The sequence below is a fragment of the Monosiga brevicollis genome, genomic scaffold (genome assembly GCF_000002865.3).
Source record: "Monosiga brevicollis MX1 MONBRscaffold_5 genomic scaffold, whole genome shotgun sequence".
In the NCBI taxonomy this organism is placed as follows: Eukaryota; class Choanoflagellata; order Craspedida; family Salpingoecidae; genus Monosiga; species Monosiga brevicollis.
Genome location: NW_001865042.1, coordinates 648,641 through 671,962, shown reverse-complemented (window position 1 = coordinate 671,962; position 23,322 = coordinate 648,641). Strand labels below are relative to the sequence as shown.

At 53.7% G+C, this 23,322-nt stretch overlaps 7 protein-coding genes across 7 annotated transcripts; 2 read left to right on the top strand and 5 right to left on the bottom strand.

The window, feature by feature from the left end:
- MONBRDRAFT_107 (uncharacterized protein) lies at positions 1-6,088 on the top strand (the record flags this gene model as incomplete). Its single annotated transcript, XM_001744252.1, has 25 exons — positions 1-54; positions 173-250; positions 330-446; positions 526-688; positions 797-844; positions 976-1,220; positions 1,329-1,486; positions 1,592-1,643; positions 1,719-1,792; positions 1,882-2,092; positions 2,299-2,483; positions 2,651-2,708; positions 2,810-2,937; positions 3,072-3,120; positions 3,232-3,375; positions 3,487-3,558; positions 3,670-3,735; positions 3,865-4,027; positions 4,108-4,178; positions 4,262-4,411; positions 4,590-4,936; positions 5,047-5,182; positions 5,351-5,684; positions 5,840-5,937; positions 6,023-6,088. Coding segments are annotated over 25 exons (3,267 nt in total), but the record flags the coding sequence as incomplete, so codon positions are not given.
- Positions 6,089-7,328: 1,240 nt separating this feature from the next.
- On the bottom strand, positions 7,329-7,487 carry MONBRDRAFT_3808 (uncharacterized protein; the record flags this gene model as incomplete). The annotated part of the gene is made up of 1 exon (XM_001744060.1): positions 7,329-7,487. A coding segment is annotated over one exon (159 nt), but the record flags the coding sequence as incomplete, so codon positions are not given.
- Positions 7,488-7,895: 408 nt separating this feature from the next.
- Positions 7,896-8,648, bottom strand: MONBRDRAFT_2505 (uncharacterized protein; the record flags this gene model as incomplete). The annotated part of the gene is made up of 3 exons (XM_001744059.1): positions 7,896-8,186; positions 8,274-8,438; positions 8,559-8,648. Coding segments are annotated over 3 exons (546 nt in total), but the record flags the coding sequence as incomplete, so codon positions are not given.
- Positions 8,649-13,220: 4,572 nt separating this feature from the next.
- MONBRDRAFT_36341 (uncharacterized protein) lies at positions 13,221-15,814 on the bottom strand. Its single transcript, XM_001744058.1, has 9 exons — positions 15,550-15,814; positions 15,294-15,381; positions 15,053-15,182; positions 14,874-14,949; positions 14,700-14,771; positions 14,398-14,524; positions 14,241-14,300; positions 13,717-14,158; positions 13,221-13,610 (listed from the first exon to the last, which is right to left on the bottom strand). The coding sequence occupies exons 1-9, from the start codon at positions 15,687-15,689 to the stop codon at positions 13,459-13,461; spliced, it is 1,287 nt and encodes a 428-aa protein (XP_001744110.1). The 5' UTR covers positions 15,690-15,814; the 3' UTR covers positions 13,221-13,458.
- Positions 15,815-16,413: 599 nt separating this feature from the next.
- On the top strand, positions 16,414-19,573 carry MONBRDRAFT_31665 (uncharacterized protein; the record flags this gene model as incomplete). Its single annotated transcript, XM_001744251.1, has 4 exons — positions 16,414-16,467; positions 16,710-18,830; positions 18,956-19,117; positions 19,212-19,573. The coding sequence occupies 4 exons, from the start codon at positions 16,414-16,416 to the stop codon at positions 19,275-19,277; spliced, it is 2,403 nt and encodes an 800-aa protein (XP_001744303.1). The 3' UTR covers positions 19,278-19,573.
- Positions 19,574-19,925: 352 nt separating this feature from the next.
- Positions 19,926-20,552, bottom strand: MONBRDRAFT_23856 (uncharacterized protein; the record flags this gene model as incomplete). Its single annotated transcript, XM_001744057.1, has 4 exons — positions 19,926-20,039; positions 20,176-20,274; positions 20,367-20,417; positions 20,499-20,552. The coding sequence occupies 4 exons, from the start codon at positions 20,550-20,552 to the stop codon at positions 19,926-19,928; spliced, it is 318 nt and encodes a 105-aa protein (XP_001744109.1).
- A 560-nt stretch (positions 20,553-21,112) lies between these two features.
- On the bottom strand, positions 21,113-23,048 carry MONBRDRAFT_6700 (uncharacterized protein; the record flags this gene model as incomplete). The annotated part of the gene is made up of 2 exons (XM_001744056.1): positions 21,113-22,399; positions 22,548-23,048. 2 exons carry the CDS (start codon positions 23,046-23,048, stop codon positions 21,113-21,115), a joined length of 1,788 nt encoding a protein of 595 aa, XP_001744108.1.
- Positions 23,049-23,322: the final 274 nt, after the last annotated feature.

Here is a 23,322-nt window from a genome sequence, read left to right as displayed (position 1 = left end):
GTGCAGGTGGACAGCACCAAGTTGCCCCTCGACACTTTGGAATCAGGCGAGGAGGTGGGTATCAGCAATTGCGCTTCAAGCATGATTGCAAAGGCCCTAGATTGTCGCTGAATACCACACTCCTAGTTCTTACCTGGCATCGGTCATCTTTCCTGGCCGCGTCCGTGTTCAGGTCTTGCACATGTACTGGCTGGATGCCTTTGAGGTCTCACGCAATTGTGGCGATGGATCCATTTACCTTTTTGGAAAGGTCAGGCAACGCGTCGATGGCAGTCGCATATGCCATCTTTGCTCACATCAAATTGGGGGTTTGGTTTTGTTCGTCCCAGGTCTATCATCCCGAGAGTGAAACCTACATCAGCTGCTGTTTGACCGTGGCAAACCTGGAGCGCAACATTTTTGTGGTCCCTCGCCGCCTTCGCCTCGATCGCGAGGGGGTTGAGACGGTATGGAGCTGGCGCATGCATCCCGCGTCACCGTAAATTAACAGTGGCTCAACAACGCCTTGCTATACAACGGTGCTAGAATGAGGCGGTGAGCATGGCTGATGTTTATGAGGAGATGGGTCAAATCATGAGCCGCTACAAGATCAACCCATTCCTCAGCAAGCCCGTGAAACGCAAATATGCCTTTGACAAAACCGATGTCCCCGAGGAGGTGGATGTGCTCAAAATCAAATACAGCGGCAGTAGGTCCTTGCACTGACAGCTCAGCGTCGCACCCGGCTCACATTTTGTGCTTTTTGCATTGTTTCACCACGTCTCTCACTCGTCATGCTTGATTTGCACTCTACCAGCCTTGCCCGCGCTGCCCGGTGATCTCTCTGGCCAGACATTCAGTCATGGTACGACTGATCATTGTCGCACAGCAAGTTGTCTGTTTTTATCTGTGCTTTTTTTTTCCAACAAGGCTATTCAACTTGCGGTCACATATACTTGTTGAGGCTCATAACCATGGCAATGACATTGCGTGTAGTCTTTGGCACCAACATCTCGCCTCTGGAGCGCTTTCTGATGAAGCGCGACCTGATGGGGCCTTGCTGGCTGCGCATCAAGAATGTCAAGGGTGCGACCAAGAATATCTCTTGGTGCAAACTGGAGGCTCTCGCAGTCGACCCCAAGAGCATCAGCAAGGTTGAGGACCCCCCGGCTGCCCCGCCTCTCACGGTCATGGCCCTTTCTCTCCAGACCATTCTTAATCACAAGACGCACATGCACGAGGTGCGACTTTGCATTCACTCTTTGATATGGGTTTGAGACTCGAGCGTCTCGATGTCGTGGCGGAGTGCTCACCATGGTGCCTTGGTTTGGCCATCCATCTGGATACAGATCTTGGCCATGACGGGGCTAGTACACCAGGAGGTGCAGCTGGACGGGAATACGAGCAAGCCCACTGAACAACTGTCCCAGATCACCAATATCCGCAAACTTGGTGATAACCCTTTTCCCTTGGATTTTGCTGTCAAGCTGCAGCAGCAAAAGCGCAGGTCAGTCTCCCTGTCCGAATGGCCCCCCGCCTCGAGATGTGTGTTGAAAACAAACAAACAAACTGATCGGTGTTCCTTGTGCTCAATCTCGACGTGGGTTTTTAGCGTGACGACGCTGCCTAATGAGCGTGCCTTGATCTCTCATTTCCTGGTCAAGGTTTGTTTCGACTTTTGGCTCAACAGCAAGTCTTCCAAATTGCCTCATGCCGATTTCTGTATCTTCATCACACAGCTTCAAAAGATTGACCCGGATGTCATTGTGGGCCACAATATCTTTGGCTTTGATCTGGATGTGCTCTTGCATCGGTGCGCAAACAAGCTGAGTTGTTCTTCATCGAGAAACCACTCCGTATCTCCATTCTCATCCTGGCTCCGCAAATCCTCAAACATCACAGCATCAAGGAGCTGCGCATTCCGCATTGGTCGCGTATTGGCCGCTTGCATCGCACCGTTTTGCCCAATCTCAAGAGTGGAATTGGACTTCAAAGCAACGTGGCCATGGAGCGAGATCTCTTGGCCGGTCGCCTTGTGATGGACATGCAGACATCATCACGCGAGCTCATTCGTCAAGTCAGCTACGATTTGACGGCCCTTACTCAATCACAGGTACATCGCATCAGTCATCATCGCAGCTCCAATTTCCTCTTCTTTTGATGATCACCCATCGCCGCTCGCACCGACTTTCACGTTTGCCATCTTCGCCTCCTGCCAGCTTGCCGCCAAGCGCGAGGAAATTGAGCAGGATGCCTTGCCCAAGTTGTACAGGTATGTTCAACCTACACCTGCGATTGATCTATTCATACTGCCATGAGACCAAAGCCCCGCCTGCAATTTCGCCTGCCAGCTCCAAGCTATCTCAGACCATGTTCATGCTCCAACAAATTAGCAACACTCAAAGCTTGTTGAAATTGGTGGACCATGTTGAACGAGATGCCTACCTCATTTTGTCCCTCATGTTCAAGCTCAATGTGCTGCCCTTGATGAAGCAAATTACAAAGTATGTTTTGGCATAAGGCGCCTCCCTCCCTGATGCGTACAAATACTCATACTGAGGGGACTGGGGTTGCGCATGATCCAAACTTGACTGGCTTTCTTTCTTTCTTTCTTTCTTTTTATTTTTTTTTTAACTTTTTCTTGAACCTTCAATGACCATCTTGTCAATAGCATTACAGGTGGCTTGATGTCGCGAACCCTATCTCGTGGCCGTTCTGATCGCAATGAGGTTTGATGGCGTTTCTTTCGGCTCGGTGTATGGTACAGCCAGCAAGCGGAGGAAGAGGCCGTGGAATTGCTCACATCGGCTTACTCAACATCTTTGTTTAGTTTCTTCTCTGTCACGAGTTCCATCGTCGCAAGTACATCGTGCCCGACAAGCCAACGTGGGCTGAGAAGCAAGCTATCAAAAATAGCAAGCAAGGAAAGAAAGCCGACAACTTGGCAGACGAGCCGGTGTGTTTTGGCAACAGCCTCATTGATATTGGGCATTCGCTTGTGCGTTTGCCTTCTCACAACTCGGCGTCAAAAGTCTCAATTCTTAAACGTCTTTGTTGCTTGTGCCTTCTTGGCAGACGGAGTCGACCTCAAGCCGTCGCAAGCCCGCGTATTCCGGCGGCCTCGTGCTCGAGCCCAAAAAGGTGGGGGTCTGGTGCATCCGTTTGCTTGCTCAAGCGCTTTGTCCTTGTGCTATTGCAACTCAAGCGGGCAAACACAGCTCATCAGATGGCTCCAATTCGTGCATTCATTAGGGCTTTTACGACAAGTTGATTTTGCTTCTTGATTTCAACTCGCTGTATCCTTCCATTATCCAAGAATACAATCTGTGCTTCACCACTGTGGGCCGCAACGACGGTCAGCCCAAGTCAAGCGAAGAAGAAGACGCAATCGCTGAGGTCTGTTGCCAATGCTCTTGCCCTCAATCCGATTCAACTTTTGCTAGTGCCTCAACATGCCTCATCATCCGATTGCTCTGACTTGTTTGCGAATTCCTTCGCCTCTTCTAGGTTCCAGACTCAGCCTTGCCCCGTGGTGTGCTTCCTCACCTCTTGCGCACACTCATCGCAAAGCGTCGTCAGGTTCGGCAGGATGGATGGGGCATGCACAGGTCCACGCCATTGGTTTGGGCTGATGAAAGCTTTTTTTCCCCTTCTCCCCCCACTCCTCCTCCATCTCTTGAATGTTGGTAGGTCAAGGCCTTGATCAAATCTGAAGCAGATGCAAGCAAGCTTGCCGAATATGATATTCGTCAAAAGGTGGGCGTTGCTTTCTGCGTTGGGCCTTTGATGCTCGTCTCGTGCATGCAATTCTATCTGCCAGCCCCCCAATCTTGTGTACCAAGTGTTGATACCGCTGCCATGCTTTTCCTTTGTATTTATGAACAGGCCTTGAAGCTGACAGCCAACAGCATGTACGGCTGCTTGGGCTTCACTGGTTCTCGATTTTATGCCAAAGCCATTGCAGCTTTGGTTACGAGCAAGGGACGTGAAATTCTGCAAAAGACGGTGGATCTGACACAGGACAAGTTGGGTCTGGAGGTCATCTACGGTATGCCAGCCAATCTTCAGATTGTTAAACTCGGGTTATCTCTTGCGCTCCTTGATAGCGAGCGATTGGCGCATTTACAGGTGACACGGATTCGATCATGGTCAATTCCCGGTGCACTGATTACAGCGAAGCCGTGACTTTGGCCAACCAGGTGCGCCCCTCCACTTCCAGTTCTGCTTTAGAAATCAGAGAGGTTGCCTCAACCAGGGGTTGCCTCCCTTATTGGACTCGTAGGTGAAGAAGGAGGTCAACTCGCTGTACTCAGAGCTGGAGATTGACCTTGATGGCATTTACAAAACCATGCTGCTGCTGAAAAAGAAGAAATATGCTGCCCTTATGATGGACATGTCCAAGGGCAAAGTCACGTTAACCAAAGAAGTGAAGGTGAGCATGGTCATCGGCGCACCTAAGATCAAGAGAGGCTGCATGTGCGCACGCACGCACGCGTTTCGCAACCTTAAAGCAATGCTGCTTCCTCCGCTTCTCTGATCCTTGTACTGTTTTTTTCTTCCTCTTTCTTGTTGTTTGTTTTTGTATGTATGTATGTATGTGCTCCACGCAGGGTCTGGATATTGTACGCCGTGATTGGTCGGCCCTGGCCGCGGATGCAGGCAACTGGATCTTGAATCAAGTGCTCAACCAAGAACAAGATTCCACCGAGAGTTTGGTGGAAACATGCCACGAGCATCTGCGTCAGGTGTCCGAGGATGTGCGAACAGAGAACAAGGTGCCCTTGGAAAAGTTCATCATTTTCAAGTCGCTGACCAAGGACCCAAGTGCCTACGGAGATGCCAAAGCCTTGCCTCACGTACAAGTGGCCTTGCGTATGAAAGCCGCCGGCAAGAGCGTGCGCATGCACGATACCATTCCCTACATCGTCTGTGAAGACGGCACGAGCAATGGCGCCACGTGAGTCTGATCTTATGCCTGCCACCGCTGTTTTTGACCCTCACTCCCTCAGCCTGACCGTGGTGCCATTGCCTTGGCGCTGATCGGCCACATCACCTCGTTCGCAACAGGCAACGCGGCTATCATCCCGATGAGCTTCGCAAAAATGAGCATTTGAAGATCGATTACGAGTACTATCTGAAGAGCCAGGTGCACCCTGTCGTGAGCCGCCTCTTGGAGCCCATCGAGGGCACCGACAATGTCAAGGTACACCCTTCAGCCGCGCAGGGACCGCTTAGCATCTAAGAATTGCGGCTGCACTTGCCGCATTTTCTCTCGCAATTCTGCGAGGGCTCCTCTTGAGTGGACTGCCACCAAGACTAGCAAGAAGGTCTGATCACGGCTGACACCGTGTGTGCGCTTGTTCCTGGCTAGATTGCTGAGTGCTTGGGGCTCGACACAACAACATTCAAGCGCGCTTATGAGGTCACCGATGTCGATACGGATATGACCATGGTTCTCTCAACACAACTCTCAGACGAGGAGCGCTTCAAGACGGCCGAACCGCTGACGGTGACATGCCGAAAGTGTGGTCATCGCACCGACCTACCGGGTGTATTCCGCATGAAGGATGGCGTGCGCCAATGCGGCCTGCTGTGTCCCAATGCTGAGTGCACCGCAAGCTTCGAGCCGGTTTACCTGAGCAACCTGATGCAACTGGAAGCGCGCAAGTATATCGCGAGATACTATGACGCCGCCCTCATCTGCGGTACGAGGACCATGCCTGTTTTTCTCGTTTCCTTTCAGATACGCTTGATTGGTGACAAGGGCGTGTGGAGATGGTGAACAGCTTGCGCGACGCTTTGATAAAGACATGGGCTGACCGTTTGTATATCTGGCACATGCCTCCAACATGTATCTCAGATGACGCTGGTTGCCCTCGCGGGCATCGCGAGACACGTGACCTCTCCGTGTTGGGCCGGCGTTGCTTGGACCCTAGCTGCCGCGGAACCTTGCAACAGGTGCGGTCTCGATCATTGTGGTTTGTGGGTGGGGTGATGTCGTCGCTCTCACACGCCACACGTTTCTGTCCTTGAACCTTTTCAGGTCTACTCTGATAAGCAGCTGTACACGCAGCTCTGCTACTTCAGAAACTTGTTTGATGTGGAACATGCACTTCAGCAGGTTCGTTCCAAGCGCCTGCTTGTTTTCCTGTCGCATTGTGCGGGTGAAGGCTAAGGCTAATCATCGTTTGTCATCACACGTTAATTGTGATTTCAGATTGATAAAACCGAGCGTGAGGAAGCTCGCACAATTCTGGAAGCGCCAGTGGGTGGATTGGGTCAGGAGAAGAAGGACGTCCAATATATTACCTTGTTTGCTGAGTGCATGAATGCGTCTGAGACTTTAAGCAACATGCTGAACAAGTCAGCTCGTGGTCATGTCCAGTTGGGCCAACTGTTTGCTTGTATCATGCCACGCCGCAACCAGCTTGGTCACGCAGAGCAGCGGTCTTCTCAGACAGCAATGGCACATTGAGCATCAGAGTTGAGCTCTGTCATTTCTTCACAATGATGATAGGACGGATTTCTCGCGAAATCCTGGGTGTGTGCATGTTGTGCGTAGTTAATTTTGACCGATCTTTTCTCATGATTTTGAAAGCTGTTTGTGTCGAATGTATGTGGTCAAGATGGCCAATCGAAGAAAGATGACTATCCCATCAAGATGTTGGCAGAACAAAGCCAAAGTTTAAGGCGATCAAATACACACGCATAGGCATTGCTTTATGAGCTCCCGGCTATCAGGGCTCAAAGGTTAAAACAAAAAGAAATCATCAATCAAGTCTGGACCGAGCAACCGATCATCGTTTAGGCCTCTGTATCATCGGCGGGCGGAGCCGGTGGCGGGGGAGGCGGCAAATCAAGAAAGCTATCATCCATATCGTCGGCTGTGGTGGGCAAAAAAGGAAAAAGCAGCAGGGGAGAAGCATGTCAGTAAATCAAGAGTATTAAGCGAGCCCAGGCAGTGGTGTCAATGACAAACCGGACGAAGGCGCAGGTGGCGGAGGCAGGTCAAAATCTGCTGGGAAGGGTGGTGGGGGTGGCAAGTCAAGACTCAGGCTGGAGCTTGAGTTACTCGGGGGCAGTGGCGGCGCAAAGCTAGGGCCAAAAGAGGAGGTGCGGGAAAAGTTGGACGCCGTGCTATCTCGTCTTTTAAAAGGAACTGATGACCCCACCGTGGGTGACTCGGGAGGAAATCCTAAGTTATCAAGCGTGTCGTCCAATGTAGAGTTGGTTGTGTCTGCAGCAACCGATTCGCTCTTGGCGGGCGTGCTGGCAAGGTCCGTGCCTGAGATGTTAAAGCCGTCGGCCGAGGTGACCGTGTCATCGAGATTAGCGTCGTCACCAGCTTCTTCCAACGTCACATAAGCAGCAGCAATGAAGCCTTCGCGACCATTGAGCTCTCCAGTCCACCAGCTCAAGTCAGGCTGGTCAAAGATTTTGAGACGATCTCCCCGCTTAAAGGACAATTCAGTGTCGTTCCGAGCTTCGTAATCGTGCTTGGCCACGGCGTACTGAATATTCTGGAAAAAGCCGAGATCCTCGTCTGGAGGAAAAGGCAAATCGTCAGGGAGGTCGCTGTCCTCACTCTCACCAAGTTTTAGGGTAGGTGCTTGCGTGGATCCTGGAGCAGCAACCGATGTCGATGTCGATGCTGGTGCTGGTGCAGGTGCCGGTGCTGATGCCACAGCGGTGTTGCCTGTAGCTGGAGCAGCAGGTGGGGGCCCTGTCGGCACGGGGGGTTCGCTTACTGCCTTCTTCTCTGGCGCTTGAGTCTGTGGCGCTTTGGTCGAAGGCACCGGGCTTTTCGATTCGTCGGATACGGCTGCTGCCGAAGTGGGCGTCTCATGTTTTGGTTCTAGCGGGCTTGCGTCAATCGTCGCCGCGGCGGTGGGCGCTGAGCTAGAGCTAGGGACAAATTTCGCAAAAATGTACTCGGAGTACTCTATCATTTCGCTAGTCAGTGTGTTGATGGCAGTGGCATCGCGGAGCATCGCTCCCATGTCATCTTTGGGTGCTGGCATGATGGTGGGACCGAAGACCATGGCCAGATTGCTCACGCTCATTTTGTTGACATTGGCGTGTGCAGCTACTCGTTTCAAAAAGGGCATGATAAGGGCTAGCACTTGGCTATGTGCAGGGGGCAACAGCCGCTCAACGGCAGCACGTAGGGCCTGCAAACGTGCATCCCGGCCTGCCATGTTGCCAATCTGATGCAACAACAGAGTATGAGAACAATCGCACACGATCACGGCCCAAGATAAGATGCGAGTCCACCATGCGAGCTTCATGCTGACCTTGACGAGCGTCGAGTAGTGCTGTTGGGTCATCACGGGATCTGCCAGCTGCCGCAAGAAGAGTTTCAAGCATCCGGCAATAGCATCAGCATGAATGCCTTCGGGTATGGACCCATCTGCTAAGAGGTCCTGCCCGGCATCATAGGCTGACTTGAGGGTGTCGATCTAGTGGATGAGCAACAGAGGCAAAGTGAGGCACTCCAACGCCATTCCGTCTCCGAGGACCATTGATGCGTCAGAATTCAATGCGTCAGGGTCGCGCTGGGCAAGCGAGGAAAAACGCACCTGACTGCCAGAGCCAGGAACTCGAAAGAGACCCTCACTGTCAAGACCAAGGGTCTCGAGGGCGGCAATGCAGCTGGGCACAATGCTTGGAACACTGCCACCGAGTTGCTCGGAGAGCAGTACCAAGTTGGCACCAAAGAGCGGTCCCACAGGACTGGCGGTACTGGGTGCAGACGCTTCGCCTGGGCCAGCTGGACGGCGGGGTTTGGGAGGTTTTCGGCGGGTAGGCTGAGTTCCCGCCTTCAGGGCAGGCTCTGGTGGTCGATCTGGCTTTTTGGTACGACGCGTGCCCGGGCCACGCCCCGCAACAACTGGTGGCGGCCCGGGGGCCTTGCGACGGCCGGAATCAGAGCGTGACTGTGTTGGGGGTGCTGAGGCGATTGACTGGGCATCTGGTAAGGTGCAATCAAGTATCACATCCGTTTGTGAGGCGATGTGGCGCAGCAATCAAGGCCGATGACAGAGAATGCTCCAAAATACTTGGGGAGGGGTGTGTACGACGCTCATGTACCTTCATGTGCCGTGTTGGGCTGAGGTTGCAGCGATAAAGCATCCACGGGCACAGTGCCATCTTGAGAGGTCGTTTCCCTGGGGTTGCACATGAATGGTATTGATTTTGAGCGCGAGGATCGCGGTGGAAGCACAACGTGGTTGAACGTACCCGTCATCGCTGTCTTCGCCCATACCCGACATCAACGCCTTGTCTGAGCCTCCTGGCAAAAATTTTCTAGAGAAAGGACGATATCAAACGAGTGCACCAAGATCATGAAGGAATACAAGATAAACATCTTCGCCACACATATGCAGGGTTTGAAGATATGCAGGAAAAAGCAGTGCTTGGCGAAGCTGGCTTACCGCATACCAGAGGACATTGACTTGCGGCGATGCTATGATAGTCAAGGACAGGAGGCAGCGTGAACAAAAGCATGGGCAATGAAAGCGGTGGCTTGCCAGCTTTTGACGATTCAGCATGGTGCAGGAAAATAAGACAAAAGGTGGTGTTTGAAATGTGAGGTTTGGTCGCTTGCGTTTGCAGCCTACCTCCATCAAGTTGGACTCGGCCAGCTGCACAGCCTCGGGATCCGGCTGTGGCAGGGGGTTCGCGTCATCCTCTGTGGCTACAGGTGTTAAAAGGGGGTAGGCATGAGCATGAGGCATGTCACACACGCCTTGTTTAGCAACGGCAAGAAACACACGCGGGCAGCCTTGAGCCTCGTACCGATGAGTTGCTGAGGGTCCACACTTGAGGGAACTTGATCGCCCAAAACTCGACCCATAAGAGCGAGTTGGGAGGCAATGACAGCACGCGAGCACTTTTTGAGGGCCACTCGGCCATAGGCATCGGCATACATATTGGAGTTTTGCACAGATTTTGGCGTTCCATCGTCCTGGTACATGATTTTGGAGCCAATGTCTTTGCGAAGCTGAAGAATCGTGTTGAGGGTTTCACGCTCCTTGCCAATTTGCTTGTCGAGCTTTGTCAACTGTGATTCCAGGTCGCTGTACTTTGACACTAGATCCTTGCGTGTGTCGTCATTGGAAACCAGAGTAGCGTTCTGAGACAAAGGGGAGAGAGGGGAGGGCGACAAGATGAAGAGGCGGGGCCGAACAGACCAAAGCCCAGGCACGTGGGATTTCGTCCGTTTTTAGGGGAAGCAGCGGATGAGGGGGCGATACTCACCTCATCTTGGTCACGACAAGGAATGAATGCAAAATCGGTCACCTTCACAAACACATAATTGTTCTCTTGAAAAAATTGGGCTTTCTCCTTGGCAGGAACGATGGCCTCTGCTGCTTCCTGGACCACGGTAATGCTTTTACCCACGACGGCTTCAGCCTAATAAACATACATGGCACAAGCCATGGACACACGGACGGTGCAATCGTGTCGCAAAAGGTTAGGTGGGCACAAAAAACAAACAAACAAACACACCCCCCCAAAAAAAAAAAAAAAAAAAAAAAAAAAAAAAAAAAAAAAAAAAAAAAAAACCAGCCGGCCATGCGTGCACTGACTGACCTGCATAGACAGGTCACGGTAGAGTTGGAACATGTACTTGACCGAATCGTGATAGTGCAAATCCATGGTATCAAGAAGACTAGCCACCTCCGTTTGGTAGTAGCGGTGGCGGTAGGCGTTGGCACCCTGTAGGCTCAGAACATAGTCGTTCAAAGCCGCTACGACCTTGCGATCTGAGGCCGTCACCTTATCCTTGATCTGTCAAATTTTCACACGCCGCAGACCAAAAGAATGAGCAAGGCATGATAGAAGAAGGAAGGTGTGGCACAAGCGAGATTCAGTCAAAGCGAGGACTGCCTTGGTATGGGAAAGAAAATGTCCGAGGCAGAAAGCTTAAAAGCAAGATGAAGCAAAACGGAAGAACGAGGCCGGAATTCACCCCACCTTCTCTTTGCGTTTCAGATTGCCCTTTTCTTGTGCTTTGTCAAGCTCGCCTTCGGCGCGAATATACTTGCTCGCCGAGCTTTGATACGTCTTCAAACACTCATCCACGGTCCTGAACTGTCGGCTCAGCTCAAACTATAAATGAGGAAGCGTTGTGGGGCGGGAGAAGGACCAAGGACTATTATTCACGGCAAAAGCGCGCCGAGCAGACCGCTCTCTCTTTTGGCAGACGAAAAACAAAACAAAGAACCAAAAAAACCCGGCCTACGTGGAGGTTGGATCCCAGCTCAAGGCAGCGTTTCGAAGTGGTGACAGTCTCACGCTCCAGGACCTCGAGGCGTTGCTGTGCGCCAGACAAAGCCAAGGCGTGCGGTGAATGCCAAGCCGAATCAACCCAGGGTCAGGCTAAGTTTTGAAAAATAAACAACCGATCATGGGTAGCACGAAATGCTTACTCGCATTTCATCCATGAGGTTGTTGGCAAAACGCTGGCGTGACTCGGACCGCTTGCGGGTTTGCTCCAACAAGACATTCCAGGCATCTGCCACAGTTCCCACGCTGTTGGAGTCAAAGCTACGTTCAAGGGATAGCCGATCGGTTAGGATCTATACGTTTTGCTGCTGGCCGTGCGGGTTTGGTGCTGCATCAAGATTGAACATACAACATGGAGTGTGCGTCTTCTTCACCATCAGCAGTGCTCGGCCGACTAGACGGACAAAAGCAGGGTGGGCATTAGATGGGCCGGAATCTTGCCGGAAGAAGTCTAAGAAGCCAGGGCGAATCTGGGTTGACGAGCAAGGAAGCCACATACCGTAGCAGATTGGCGACAGCACCTCGCTCCGCCCTTGGCTTTTGATACTTGGAGTAAAGCAGCTCCAATTGCTTGGCATACTGCAGCTCAATCTCGGCCTACGCAAGCAGTGATAAGGGGATATGCCGTTTGATGCGAAGAACAGGCTGCGAGGCTGGACAGCCCAGGATTACCTGCTTGACGAAAAACTCTGAAAAGTCTCGAAGCTGGTCCACTTTCTTATTGGTACGAGAGTTGAGAGCCTTGAGTTGAGACTTGATAACTAGGGGAACGAGCGGCGTCATCAGAAAAACAGAGGCCGATGTCGTTCGCGGAACCCACAGTCGGTGGCAAGGGTGGTGTGTGATTGAGCACGTTCTGTTTGAGGGGCATTACCTTTGAGCTCCCAGTCGTAATCAGCGGCGAAAGCAGCCGCACTATTCACAGTATCATTGTTGGGGGGCTCAAGAGGCACGGGCCCACCCATGGGGGCAGCCATCCCGCTGGTTTCGCGAATGACCGAGCCGGCGCCCTGGGTGTTGAATGCAACAGCTTTGAAAGATCCAAAGGTTAAGTTGGGAAGGTTGCGTGACTCTTTTGGCTGGTGCTCCAAGGTGATGGCAATCCGTGCAAGGAAGACGCGTTCCCGCTATCTCAGTTAGTCGGGCGAAGCTATTGTAGCCAAATTTAATAATATCGTACACAAATCAAGATGAGCTGGCCGGGAAGGACAAGCAAGTGGGGAAAATGTTATGCAGCAATTTGCCACCAGCGTTCAGCAAATTCATGCTAGCAAAGGGGGGTTTAGACAGCCTGTGCAGCTCGAGCTTTCCTTTTTTTTTTGGTTTTTGGGCGGGAGAGGGAGCCCGATTAGGGCGTAGGGGGTGGGGGGCGTACCTGTGCTTCACGTCCGACCGGACCCAAACTTCTGCTGCCGGCACACGTCAGCGATAGAGGACGGGCATCTGCTGGCAGCGAAGGCCTGCGTTCGTGTTCAAGCCGAATCAGATGTGCAAAGGCCCGTCACGCCCAACGACGTGGTTCGTCCCACGATCGCTCGAACAGTATCAGGCACTCGACGCGACCGCTGCCGTCGCCCACCGCCGTTGTCGCTGGCTCAACAACCACCGCAGCAGCGACCAAATGTTACTGTGATCACTGACCAAAATGTTTGCAAAGGAAGAAGAAATGAGGGTTATTGTAGATCATATCGCTGTTTGTGCAGAGTCGATAAGGTCACCTATTATAGTTAGTGTTGATTATTGTAAGGTTAATGACCTCACCCAGATGCTGAATCAGCTTGGGTTTGCGCCTTGTTGTGGTGCGTGCGTTTGTTTTCGTTGTTGTTGTTGTTGTTCTATGACGGCTGAACACGGGAGGTGAAGGAGGCAGGCTGTTCACGGGAACCTTGCCCTCCGTCAAGCGTTTTTTTTTTTGTGCCTTAGGGATTCATGATGGTGCAGGCCAAAATGCGCTTTTGAGTGGATTAACAAACGGAGATAAACAAAAATACAACAAGCGAAAAACGTTGGTCAATAGCACACAACTATTGGCGCCCTGCGCCTGTCGTGCGATCCAGCCCCAAGCCCGTTGAGAGCGGAAAGCCAAAGCAAGCAGGCTTATCAGCTGTCACATCAAGCACAGGCTATGCTCTTGCTCTCCACGGCAACACCGTGCCCCAGGCAAAGAGGGTAGATGCGAAAACTTTCTCAGCTTTGCGTGCTTTTCTTAAAGTTGACGAGTTGCCGCATGACGTATTCCAAAATGTGCTTGCCATCGCGCTTGTCGCTCTCCAGGCGGTGGGACACGCCAAGAATGTCACCACATTCACGCACAAAGTATTCCAAATCGTCATCCGTGCCTGTCCCCATGGAGGAGTAGGAAGAGCGCAGGCAAGCGACGCGTGAGAGGCTAAAAGGACAACTGGACAGGACAGCGGCGAGAATGAGGAAGAGCGCGCCACGTACACTTGTTGGTCAGTTGGTTCATGCGAACCACCTCGGAAGAGAAGGCTTCATCCAAGTCGAACAGATCCAGAGCTGGCGGACCCAGCTCGCGGAATGTCGGCGCAAAGACGGCCGGTCGCAGGGGCGGCTGCGGTGTCTCAAACTGGGGGTGAATCAACTTGAGAGGCTCGTGGGGAACGCTCATGTCCGCGTAAGCGCGCACGGCCGCAGGTACGGCGCTGGCATCAATCTGAAACGTTTCCAGTTCAAAGAGCTGGGTAAAATCACGCGGCACGTCATCGCTGTCTTGTAGACATCCACGAGGTTGCTCTGCCAGCTTGGCAATGTGGGGAATCTGGTTGTATTCCGCCACCTCTGGGTCTTCGGCATCAATGTGATTCAGAGAAATGTCATCGGTGGTAAGCCACTGCAGCAAGACGTCCAGCAGCAATGGGTTTTCTTCCTGCACCAATACCAAGCGTAATGAGTGAAGTGCGATTCAAGAGCGGGATCATGTCCACGCGCAGGCATGGCAGGCATGTCACATGCCTTGTCAAAATACTCGTCACTGAAAATGTGGCACGAGCCCAGGACGGCAAGCTTGCCTGGTCGAACCTGCCAAAGCAGACCATGCGTGTGAGACAAGAAGCGCCATCATCGAATCCAGTCGAGTGACAAGCAGGTCCACAAACGACTTCATACATTGGATTCGTAAAAGGCACCAGTAGGGCGATTCAGAGGGATTGAAACAGTGCCCGAGGAGAGAACCGGCACTGCGGGTTGCTGGACCGTCAAGGTGGCTCCAAATGGATATAGATACTTGATGCAGCTGCACCCATGCACAGCAGAGAGCGGCGCATCGAAGAGAGCATGCCCGTGAATCGACACAGGCGTCCATGTTGAATCCGATGGCAGCACGGGGCGCTGCATCCATCAGCGTTTTGGGCCACAGCACTTTTGATGCCAGCCTCCTGGACAACACGACCAAGACCAATCAAGCATACCTGTCCGCCGCTGCGGCATTGGGCGCGCCCGTGACGTTGGGAACAAACTTGCCAGCCGCCCGGTTGAGTTCGCTGTTCGAGGCAACACCACCGTTTTCACGACAGCAAGCAGATTTTCATATGAGAGGTATGGCAAGCAAGCAGCACGGGCAATTTGACGGTTCATGGGCGCACCGATTCAGGATGCCGTTGGTGACCAGGCATTCCTTGGGATGGTGGTACTTGTAGTACGATGAGCGCAGCACCGCGTCTACCGCGACATTGGCCACACAAGCCCAAAGCGTTAGCATGCTGATCAGCACGATGCGTCTGCCTGGGCCATTTGTGGGATATGTTTGCAGTTGGCTGCGTACCGTTGTTGACCATGATACCGTACTCTTCGAGGAGGAAATTGACGTTTGTATTGAGTTTTGTTTCTCCTCCTTCTCCAAGTAGCATCAGGACAGAGCCACCGCCGTCCAGGTATTGTCGCAACACATCAAACTGCCGAAACACAACCAAACAAATAAACAACAAACAAAGATGGTGTGAGTCTGGTTGCGTCCTTCATGCCAACGCTCGTTCAGGCGTCGGAGCGCGGGATGAAGATCAGACCTCGGCGGCAGAAAACTTGTCGCGTGGGCCCATGAAGATGACCGTGTGTGCATCTTCAAGCTTTTCTGGAACCAACTGATCCTTCAGCCTGCCGCCCAAGCAAAGACAAAGACAAAGAAAAGAGTGTGAGTCGTGGCTAGTTTGTGACAGCAGTTCCTCAAGCCGAAAACACGAAAGTCAGAGCGGCACGCATTGCTTCGGCGATGCAACGGCATGCGGGGGCAATTTCCAAGGGTGTTGTCGAAAGAGTACGTACGCCACAAGCTTCCAGTTGGACTTGAGCTTTCGCTGAAACTGCTTTAAGCCATGGCTGAGGTTGAAGAGTTCGCGCTTGGCGCCCGAGACGACAATCGTTTTCTTGGCATCCGAGGAGGTCGTGGCAAATGTCGGAGGCATGCCTTTGGTCTGATGAGGATTAAGAAGGTATATCTACTCTGGCCACTCTGAACACCCTCAGATGCCAAACACTGTATCAAGGCGACGGGTTGCCTTGGCGGAGGCTGCTGACCGCCGTGCTTCCCCTCCTCGTTTGGTCTTTCACCCTACACGACCAATCCTCTGGGCATGCGTCCCAGATGTACTCCTACGATCCAAAACCGTCCACTTTGCGGTCTGATGCACACCACAAAAAGTGCCAAGACCTTGGTCCGGGTAGATCCAGCCCGCTGCCTCCTGCCGTTGTCGTCGCCGTTGTCACTCGCGCCGCGTCTTGTGCCTGCTGTGGTCTTGTGCCTGCTGTGGTCACACACCCCCACAAACAACAAAACTCAAAAATCAGAAAAAAAAAAAAATCAGAAAAAAAAAAAAAAACGTCAGAGAAAATTTGCGCTGAACTTGGTTGCTTGGGCCATGAATTTGTGTATAGCTTTAGAGGTGTTTTTTAGCGATACACATTTACAAAAATATCGGTGGAAAGTGTTGTAGCTTTTGCCGCCCAAATTTGATTTGTTACACATCAACCCCGCGCGCGGCCACATCGGGCGCATTTTTTCCTCTTCTGATCTGATATAGAGCCCTCCGCGCAGCTTGAATTGTCCTGCTCAAGGGCAGTGCTCAACGCAGATCTGCACCTCTTTTGGTGAAAGAACAACTTTACTTTGGTACTTTACGAACCTTGGCCATGGATGCCCTGCTTCAGCAGCAGGAGGAGGCCGCCCGCGAGCGTGCCGCGCGGGTAAGTCTTGATTGCAAGCGGAGTGATATGGGGTCGGGACTCGAGCAGCAATGCAGCAGCGCGCGCCCAGGATTTGCTTGCAGTTAGGGGCTGGAGCCAGTTGATTGTGAAGACAGGTACTGGTCATTGATAAAGACCACCGACAGCGACCAACAAGCCGCGAGTTTGGGCTGGGTTTTCACGGCATTATGGCCTGCACATGCTGACCGCGCATGTCTTGCGCTTGTGCCACGTCCCGATAGCGTGCCCAGCGGGCTCTCAAGACTTCTTCTCAGCCTAACATGGCAACTTCTGCACCTCCCACGAAACCCCAGCGCCGCAAGGCTCCCGTGGCGGCGCCACGCCCCATGTCCGAAGTTGTGGCCACGAAGAGCAACGATCCCTTTGCTGCTCCTCCTGTTGCTGCAAAAGCCCGGCCAGTCTCGCTGGCTAATCCCACTCAGAGTGCGCCCAAGCCCGCGCCCAAGCCCGCGCCCAAGCCCGCGCCCAAGCCCTCGGCACGGGCCGCGCCCAAGCCCTCGGCACGGGCCGCGCCCCCCAGCAAGCCACGCGACTCGACTGACGCTGCTGCTGCAATGATGCTGCACATGCTGATGGGCGAGTCGTCGACTGATCCAGACACCGAAAACCAGCCTCAGGGTCCCGAGCAAGCGGAAGAAGATGCTTACTTGGAGATCATGAACGCAGCGGAGGCTGAGGCAAGCATGGCCGCACCTGACGCAGTGCCAGAGGCCGACCATTCCACTGGGCCCTCTCGATCTGTGTCGTACCTCGATCACGAGCGAGTTTATGCCCACGAGCACAGCTACATTGCCACTCCAGTGCACTCGCGCTACAACACCATGGTGGCCGCCAACGAAAGGGCACAGGCATTGTCCCCCCAAGCTGATCCAGTAGCTCACAATCAGCACTTGGACCTGAGCACGTCGGACGCTCTCCTGGATGCTACCATGTCGCCATCGGCGTCATTCAAGTTGCACCGCACAGACTCGATGCGCCCCCGCGCTGCAACCGTGGCCCAGTTCAACCTGCAACAGCTCAACGAACAGAGCGGCCAGTCCCTCGAAGAGGCTGATAATAGCAGCGATGAGGACGACAACCTGTTTGAGCCTGCCTGTCGTGGCGAGGCCATGCCCGTGTCGGTGGAGGGCATGCCCAGCTATCACGAGACTGAAGATAGCGACAAAGCTGCTCCCGAGTACGATCTGGCCATGGGTGAGCTTTTGAGCCCCCCTCGAATGCCCAGTGCCTACAAGCACCGTGCCGGATCGCCCGCGCGCACCGGCAGCCATCAAGAGATCAACGCCAACACCCAGCACTCAGGCAAAGACAACACGTATTTGTCTACGGACGTGTACTGCACCCCCCGTCGGCCCCACGCTGCGCATGCTCGTACACCGCAAAACCGAGGCAAGCTTCAGGACGTGGTCCTCTCGCCATCCTTTCGCTCAACCAAAACGCAGTTTGAGTGGCGGCCTCAGAACATGGTCGACATGGCCAACGATCTGCAGAAGCTGAACAAGGAGATTGATGGCCTTAACAAAGTTCTTTTGGGCAGTGACACGGAGGCGCGTGGCATTCAGATCATGTATATGACCCGTCTGCACGAGGTTGCCCGTGCCAAGCTACAGATTGAGCAGGAGCGCCGCGAGCACAGTGCAAGCTGGGATGAGCCTGTGCACCCAGCCGCCCGTGACCTTTGCATCAAAAACATTGAGCTGCCCCTTATTTATTGGTCTGACATTGAGGCACCGGAGCATAGCAAGTTCTTCATTTTTGCTGTTCTCTCCTACCAGAATCAAGTGTGGGCCACAGAGATGGTTCGTTTTGAACAAGGCACTGATCGCATCAAGCTGCACACGCCGGCCCGGTTTACCAACGTGACCTCTGCCTATGAAATCGCGTGCGAGTTCTTCATGTATCAGCTCGTGTGCGAGCCTGATCTCAAGCTCAGCACTCCCAAGCGAGCTCTGCGCAAGCTCAAGGCTGCCACGCCTCGCAAGCTGGCGCGCATGAAACAGTTTGTCATGGACTGCCTGGCCGACGGCACCCGCCATCCCCGCCAACGCCAGCCATCGGCGCCCCAGGCACACTGGTCTGAGGGTCGTGGCTTTCGCCTCGCCGCCGAGTGCAAGCTGACCGCTCGCACCGCCAACAGTCACGAATTGCGCCTTGAGGTTCATAGCCAGGGCTTCCCTCTGACGGAGCAAATCTCCATCTCTCATCGTCTTGACACTCTGAGCTTGCCGAGCTACGAAGGCCACCTGACCATCCGTGATGGCGTTGAGTGGCGTCGCACGTACTGTCGTTTGATTGACGCATACCTGCGCGTCTACAAGGACACAGATTGCACTGAGGAGTTGGTAAGTACTTAAACACCGCGCTTGGGCATGCTTTACTCTCGTGTTCTCCGCCGCCCTCTCTTGCTGTTTGTTCTATGCTCATCATCATTGTCGTCATTATCTTCGCTTTTGACAACTGACTCTAGCGAGCCTTGGACATGAGCTTGCTGCTGCAACGGGAGGTTCATATCGCCAAGACTGATCGCACACAATGTGCACGAGCCAACACCTTTGACATCAAGGGCCAGCAGGCTCTCCTGGATGGCAACCATGTTGAGGTGGCCTGGCGCCTGAGCACCGATACCAAGGTTTGTCAGCCTCAGCTTTGTCGGGCGCGCGCTGTCGCCATCTCCCTCTTTGTGCTCAGAGATAGCCAGCTCACCGGTCGCTTCACGTTGATAGGATGCGCTTCATGAGTGGCTGGCCCACTTGCAACTCACCATGGATTGCATGCTCCATTGGTGCTAAGTTTTGTGACGCCGCTCCTTCTACTTTTTTCTTTCAACACTCTGTTGTTTTCGCCAACCACTCTTCGAGGGCCTGGGCGCAGCGCACCGTTACTACTGTAGGACCTGGGTCGTAGTATCCACGTATCGTTTTTGTTTTTTTTGCACGTGTGAGTTGTCCAGTGTATTCTTTATCTTTCTTCTCCCTTTTTTTTTTTTTGTTCTTATTCTGCTCGAGAGACATGAAAGACAACCCCGCACACTTCGTTTCTGGCAGGCCCTCCCTTAACCTATGATATAGTCGATCCCTTGCCAAGGCCCCTCTCTCTAGTTTCAGATCAACGCTGAAAACAAAGTCGGGGGGCACGCATGCGTCGGGGCCTCTGAGATGATGATTACAAGGGCTCGACAGATCAGAAGCGGTCTGCAGCAGCAATAAAGCAATGGCAGGATAATGCCTAGAGCTACGAATCATCAGCGAGAAGAGTCATTGCGGACGGGACGGCCCAAGGATGAGGTTGTTCATAGTTGTTCTATTCCTAGCCATCCACAGACTTCAAGTGGTCTGCTTCACGTTTAGACACAACGCACTCGCACACCAGAAGAATTGTGCATGGTCACAACCCTTGTAAGGTAGCGAGCGTTCCAGGGCATGGTAGATGTTATCGCGTTACTCGGTGGCGTACAAAATGGCGCACACGGACAGGGCGACCAGACCAAGGCACATGGCCAAGTTGATGTAGCGGATGCGCGGATCCAAGTCACCACGCCGAAACCAAATGACCTAAAGAAGACACAAGAGGTCAACACACACACACGTCAGCAACGTGTCGTGGTGGGCCAAAGCACGAGACGCGAGTCAGCTTGTTGGAGTGCAAGTAATGGTCCAGGGCTGCAGCAGAGCAGGGTGTCAAGCATACCAAGAGCCAATGTGGAATAGCAATGGCCACGATGGCAGCGCCAAAGAAATAATGCAGTGGCTTGGTTTGTCCCCGGATAATGGTGATGACCACGGCCGTCTGGATGGATTCCCAGGATACAGGCGTCCGATGAGAGCAGGGCACAAGAGCAGCTGATTCACCTCACGAGTTCCGGTCTGAATCACGCGTACCATGGTGGCAATGAAGGAAGCGACGCCGTATAAGATGTCGAGCAAACGGACCTACACGAGGATCAAACGGTGGACATGAGTTCGAGAGAGGAGATGCTCGGGCCGAAAGTTAAGGATCGAGCAAGGTCATACATGCGCACTGTCTTCGCCGAATAAGGGCATAGCCTCAGGCTCTGTGTAGGCCATGCTGACGGTGCATGCACCTGCGCGCGCAACTGGACCAGCCCGTACACCTGTGACAAGCAGCGGTGCCAGGACCCCGCTTGCGTCTCTCCTTGCGCAGTGCAGGTACAGCTGTTGCTGCGCGCTGTGCGCTTCAAGCTTGATCAGGCAAGATCGCCAGGCTTGCCGTGGCAGCCAGCCGGCATGCTCTGTTGGCTCGAACCACAGCGAGCCAACGTTGCTTGTGAGACACCCTCCAACTACAGTTCACGTCCCGACAAGCGCACCAAGACGCGCTCGGACGAGAGCGCAGCGCCACCAACAAGGTTGCTGCTGTTTCCTGGAGGCTGGAGGAGCAGAGAAACGCGCGAGGCTTTTGAGCGTCTCAAATCGCGTTATTCGTGTGCAGAAAAAACAAAGCACACCAACTCCTTATGTTCAAGAAACGAAAAAAATAAAAAATTTAATAGAGAAAAGGAATACAAAATGGCACTGGCAAGACCGTCAATTCAGCTCGAGAGCGCGTGGAGTATGGGTCAAAGAGCAACGATCTGATCGGGAGTGGATGGTTTATTATGAATGGGTCATTGGCGCACCGACCGGCGCGAAGATCCGCCACGTCCGCGACCGCCGCGACCTTCTGCTTTCGCACCCCGACTTCGACCTCGACCACTAGCACTTAGGGGCCGGCCCAGTGAGAGGCCGTCGTCAGATGGGCCGGACGATCCGTCGCGCAGTTGAACCACCACAGCAGGCGAAGGAGACGGCAGGGTCAAGGCTGGTGCGGGCAATTGAGGTGCACTTGCCACGGCAGAGTTCGCATGGCGAGCGGCTTGCTTGGCATGTTTGCCCTTTTCTTTGCTCGCTCCCGTGTGGGAGGGCTTGAGGCTTTGAGAAGGCGCTGGTAGCTGCTGCTGCTGCTGCTGCTGTTGTTGTCGCTTTGATCCGGATGAATGAGTTGTCTGAGTCCGGGAGGCAGGGGGCTGGTATTGTGCCTGTGTCGCGTGCCGCGTGTTTGAACGCTCGGTTGCCTCCTGGCGCGCTGATGGGTCGTGTCGCTTGGGCCTCGAGCCTTGCTGATCTTGAGTCTTTGTTTGACGGCGATCTTTGTGACCCCGTGCAGAGGTTGAACGGCGACTGTCATTAGAGCGTGCAGTTGGCTCTGCTGCACCCTCGCTTCGAGACCCGTGCTTGGCACCCTTGTGTGTGGCATTCGCTCGCTCGTGGCCCTGCGGCCGCTCCTCACGCCGTTGGTTAGTTCCCCGCGTCAAGTCCGAAGCACGGTCTGCTCTTCCATGAGAGGTCACTTGGGCACTAGGATGCGCCTGGTCTGCTTGGCCAGCAAGCCCCTGCAGGAGGCTTTCCAAGCAAGCATCAAAAGTGTCGCATGTGGCCAAAGCCGTCGCAATGCTGTCAGCTGCAAAACCCATGCCTGCCAGCTGCTGGCGCCAGGCGACAACCTCAGCTGAAGGCCGCGTGCTTCCAGGTTGTGCACCCTCCTGGGCAGGTGATGGGACCGAGCCCTGCTTGGGAAGCTGCTGCTGCTGAGCACGACGTTGCTGCAATTGCTCGAGCGTAATCGTGTTGGGGTCGTCTTCAAAGACTTCGTCATCACCATGTCGTCGGCGACCACGGCGCTTCTGCATTCGAGCTTCGCGCCGAGCCTCCTGCTTGGCTTCATGCTGGAGCTTGAGAGATTCCAGTGATGTAGTGGCTTGCTGCAGCGACTTGATGACATGCTTGGAGTCTTGCGTAGTTGACAATCGCTCGCGATCATCCCGAGAATCACCCTTGGTTGAATCCTCAGTCACATCAGCCACAGCTGGCTTTGCCTGGGGTGTTTTACTTGTTTTGAGAGCTTTTAGGTTGGCCTGAACACACGGTCATAATGACGATGAGGCGTGGGGCGGCAGCTTGGGTATGGGCGTTGGAGTGCACAGAGAGAGAGAGAGAGAGAGAGAGAGAGAGAGAGAGAGAGAGAGAGACAAAAAAAGAAACAATGGTTTAAAAGGCGCTTACCGCAGAAAAGGGTAAGAAAACAGGGTAGCTGGCATCGCGGACAGCATGTGAGCGTTGGTGCTCAGCAAGTTTGACCTGCATCGCCCAGCGCTCCACAAGTTCAGGTACGTGACCCCCAAGGACGCGGCAGTTGGATGGGTTCAGGAGTACGATGTTGTTGAAAATGGGCAAGTTGGACTCGGTGAGCAGAATTTTGGTACCCGGATTGGTCTTGCGCGACAAAGCAGACAAGGGCGCAGACTCCACACCCGTAAACTTGCGCTTTCCATCGGTCAGGACCACCTTGAGCATCCGAGGGGCGCCCTGGCTATCCTGATTGATGGCTGGAGCCGAAGCGTTGCTCACTGACACCACCTGTGGCATCGACAACAGTAGCGCAGCGGTTACGATAATGTATGAGCGCTGTTCATCGCAGCCCCAAAAAGCATATCCCGCCGTCCAAATGTCGCAAGCCGCCACATCCTTGGCCCTGGCTTGGATCTTCCCCCAGCTGCTGGACATTGCTTTGTGCCTGCCACAAGCACCCAGCTCGCGGCAAAAACAGCTGACTGCAACCACATACCTGAGCAACGAATGGGGTTGGCAAAACGCCCGGTCCCACCTTGGGCACGTCATCTGTCACAACGGGCTCTGCTATCTGCCGCAAATCAAGGTTCAAGCACTCCTCCACCGTCAACCCCCGGCCCGCCCCAGCCACAAAATCACCCTTCAGGTGCCACTCGGCCCCGACCATCCTCCTCTTCTTCCTTAAAACAACACCAACACCAACACAAAC

Bases quoted from the DNA above. Each gene is read 5' to 3' on its own strand.
- MONBRDRAFT_36341 (XM_001744058.1), bottom strand. From the start codon at position 15,689: ATGCCTCCGACATTTGCCACGACCTCCTCGGATGCCAAGAAAACGATT. The intron at 14,772-14,873 runs GTGCGCCCATGA...TGCCTCGAACAG, and splicing joins ACCAACGGCATCCTGAATCG to CGAACTCAACCGGGCGGCTG. The intron at 13,611-13,716 runs GTACGTGGCGCG...CCATGGGGACAG, and splicing joins GAACCAACTGACCAACAAGT to GCACGGATGACGATTTGGAA.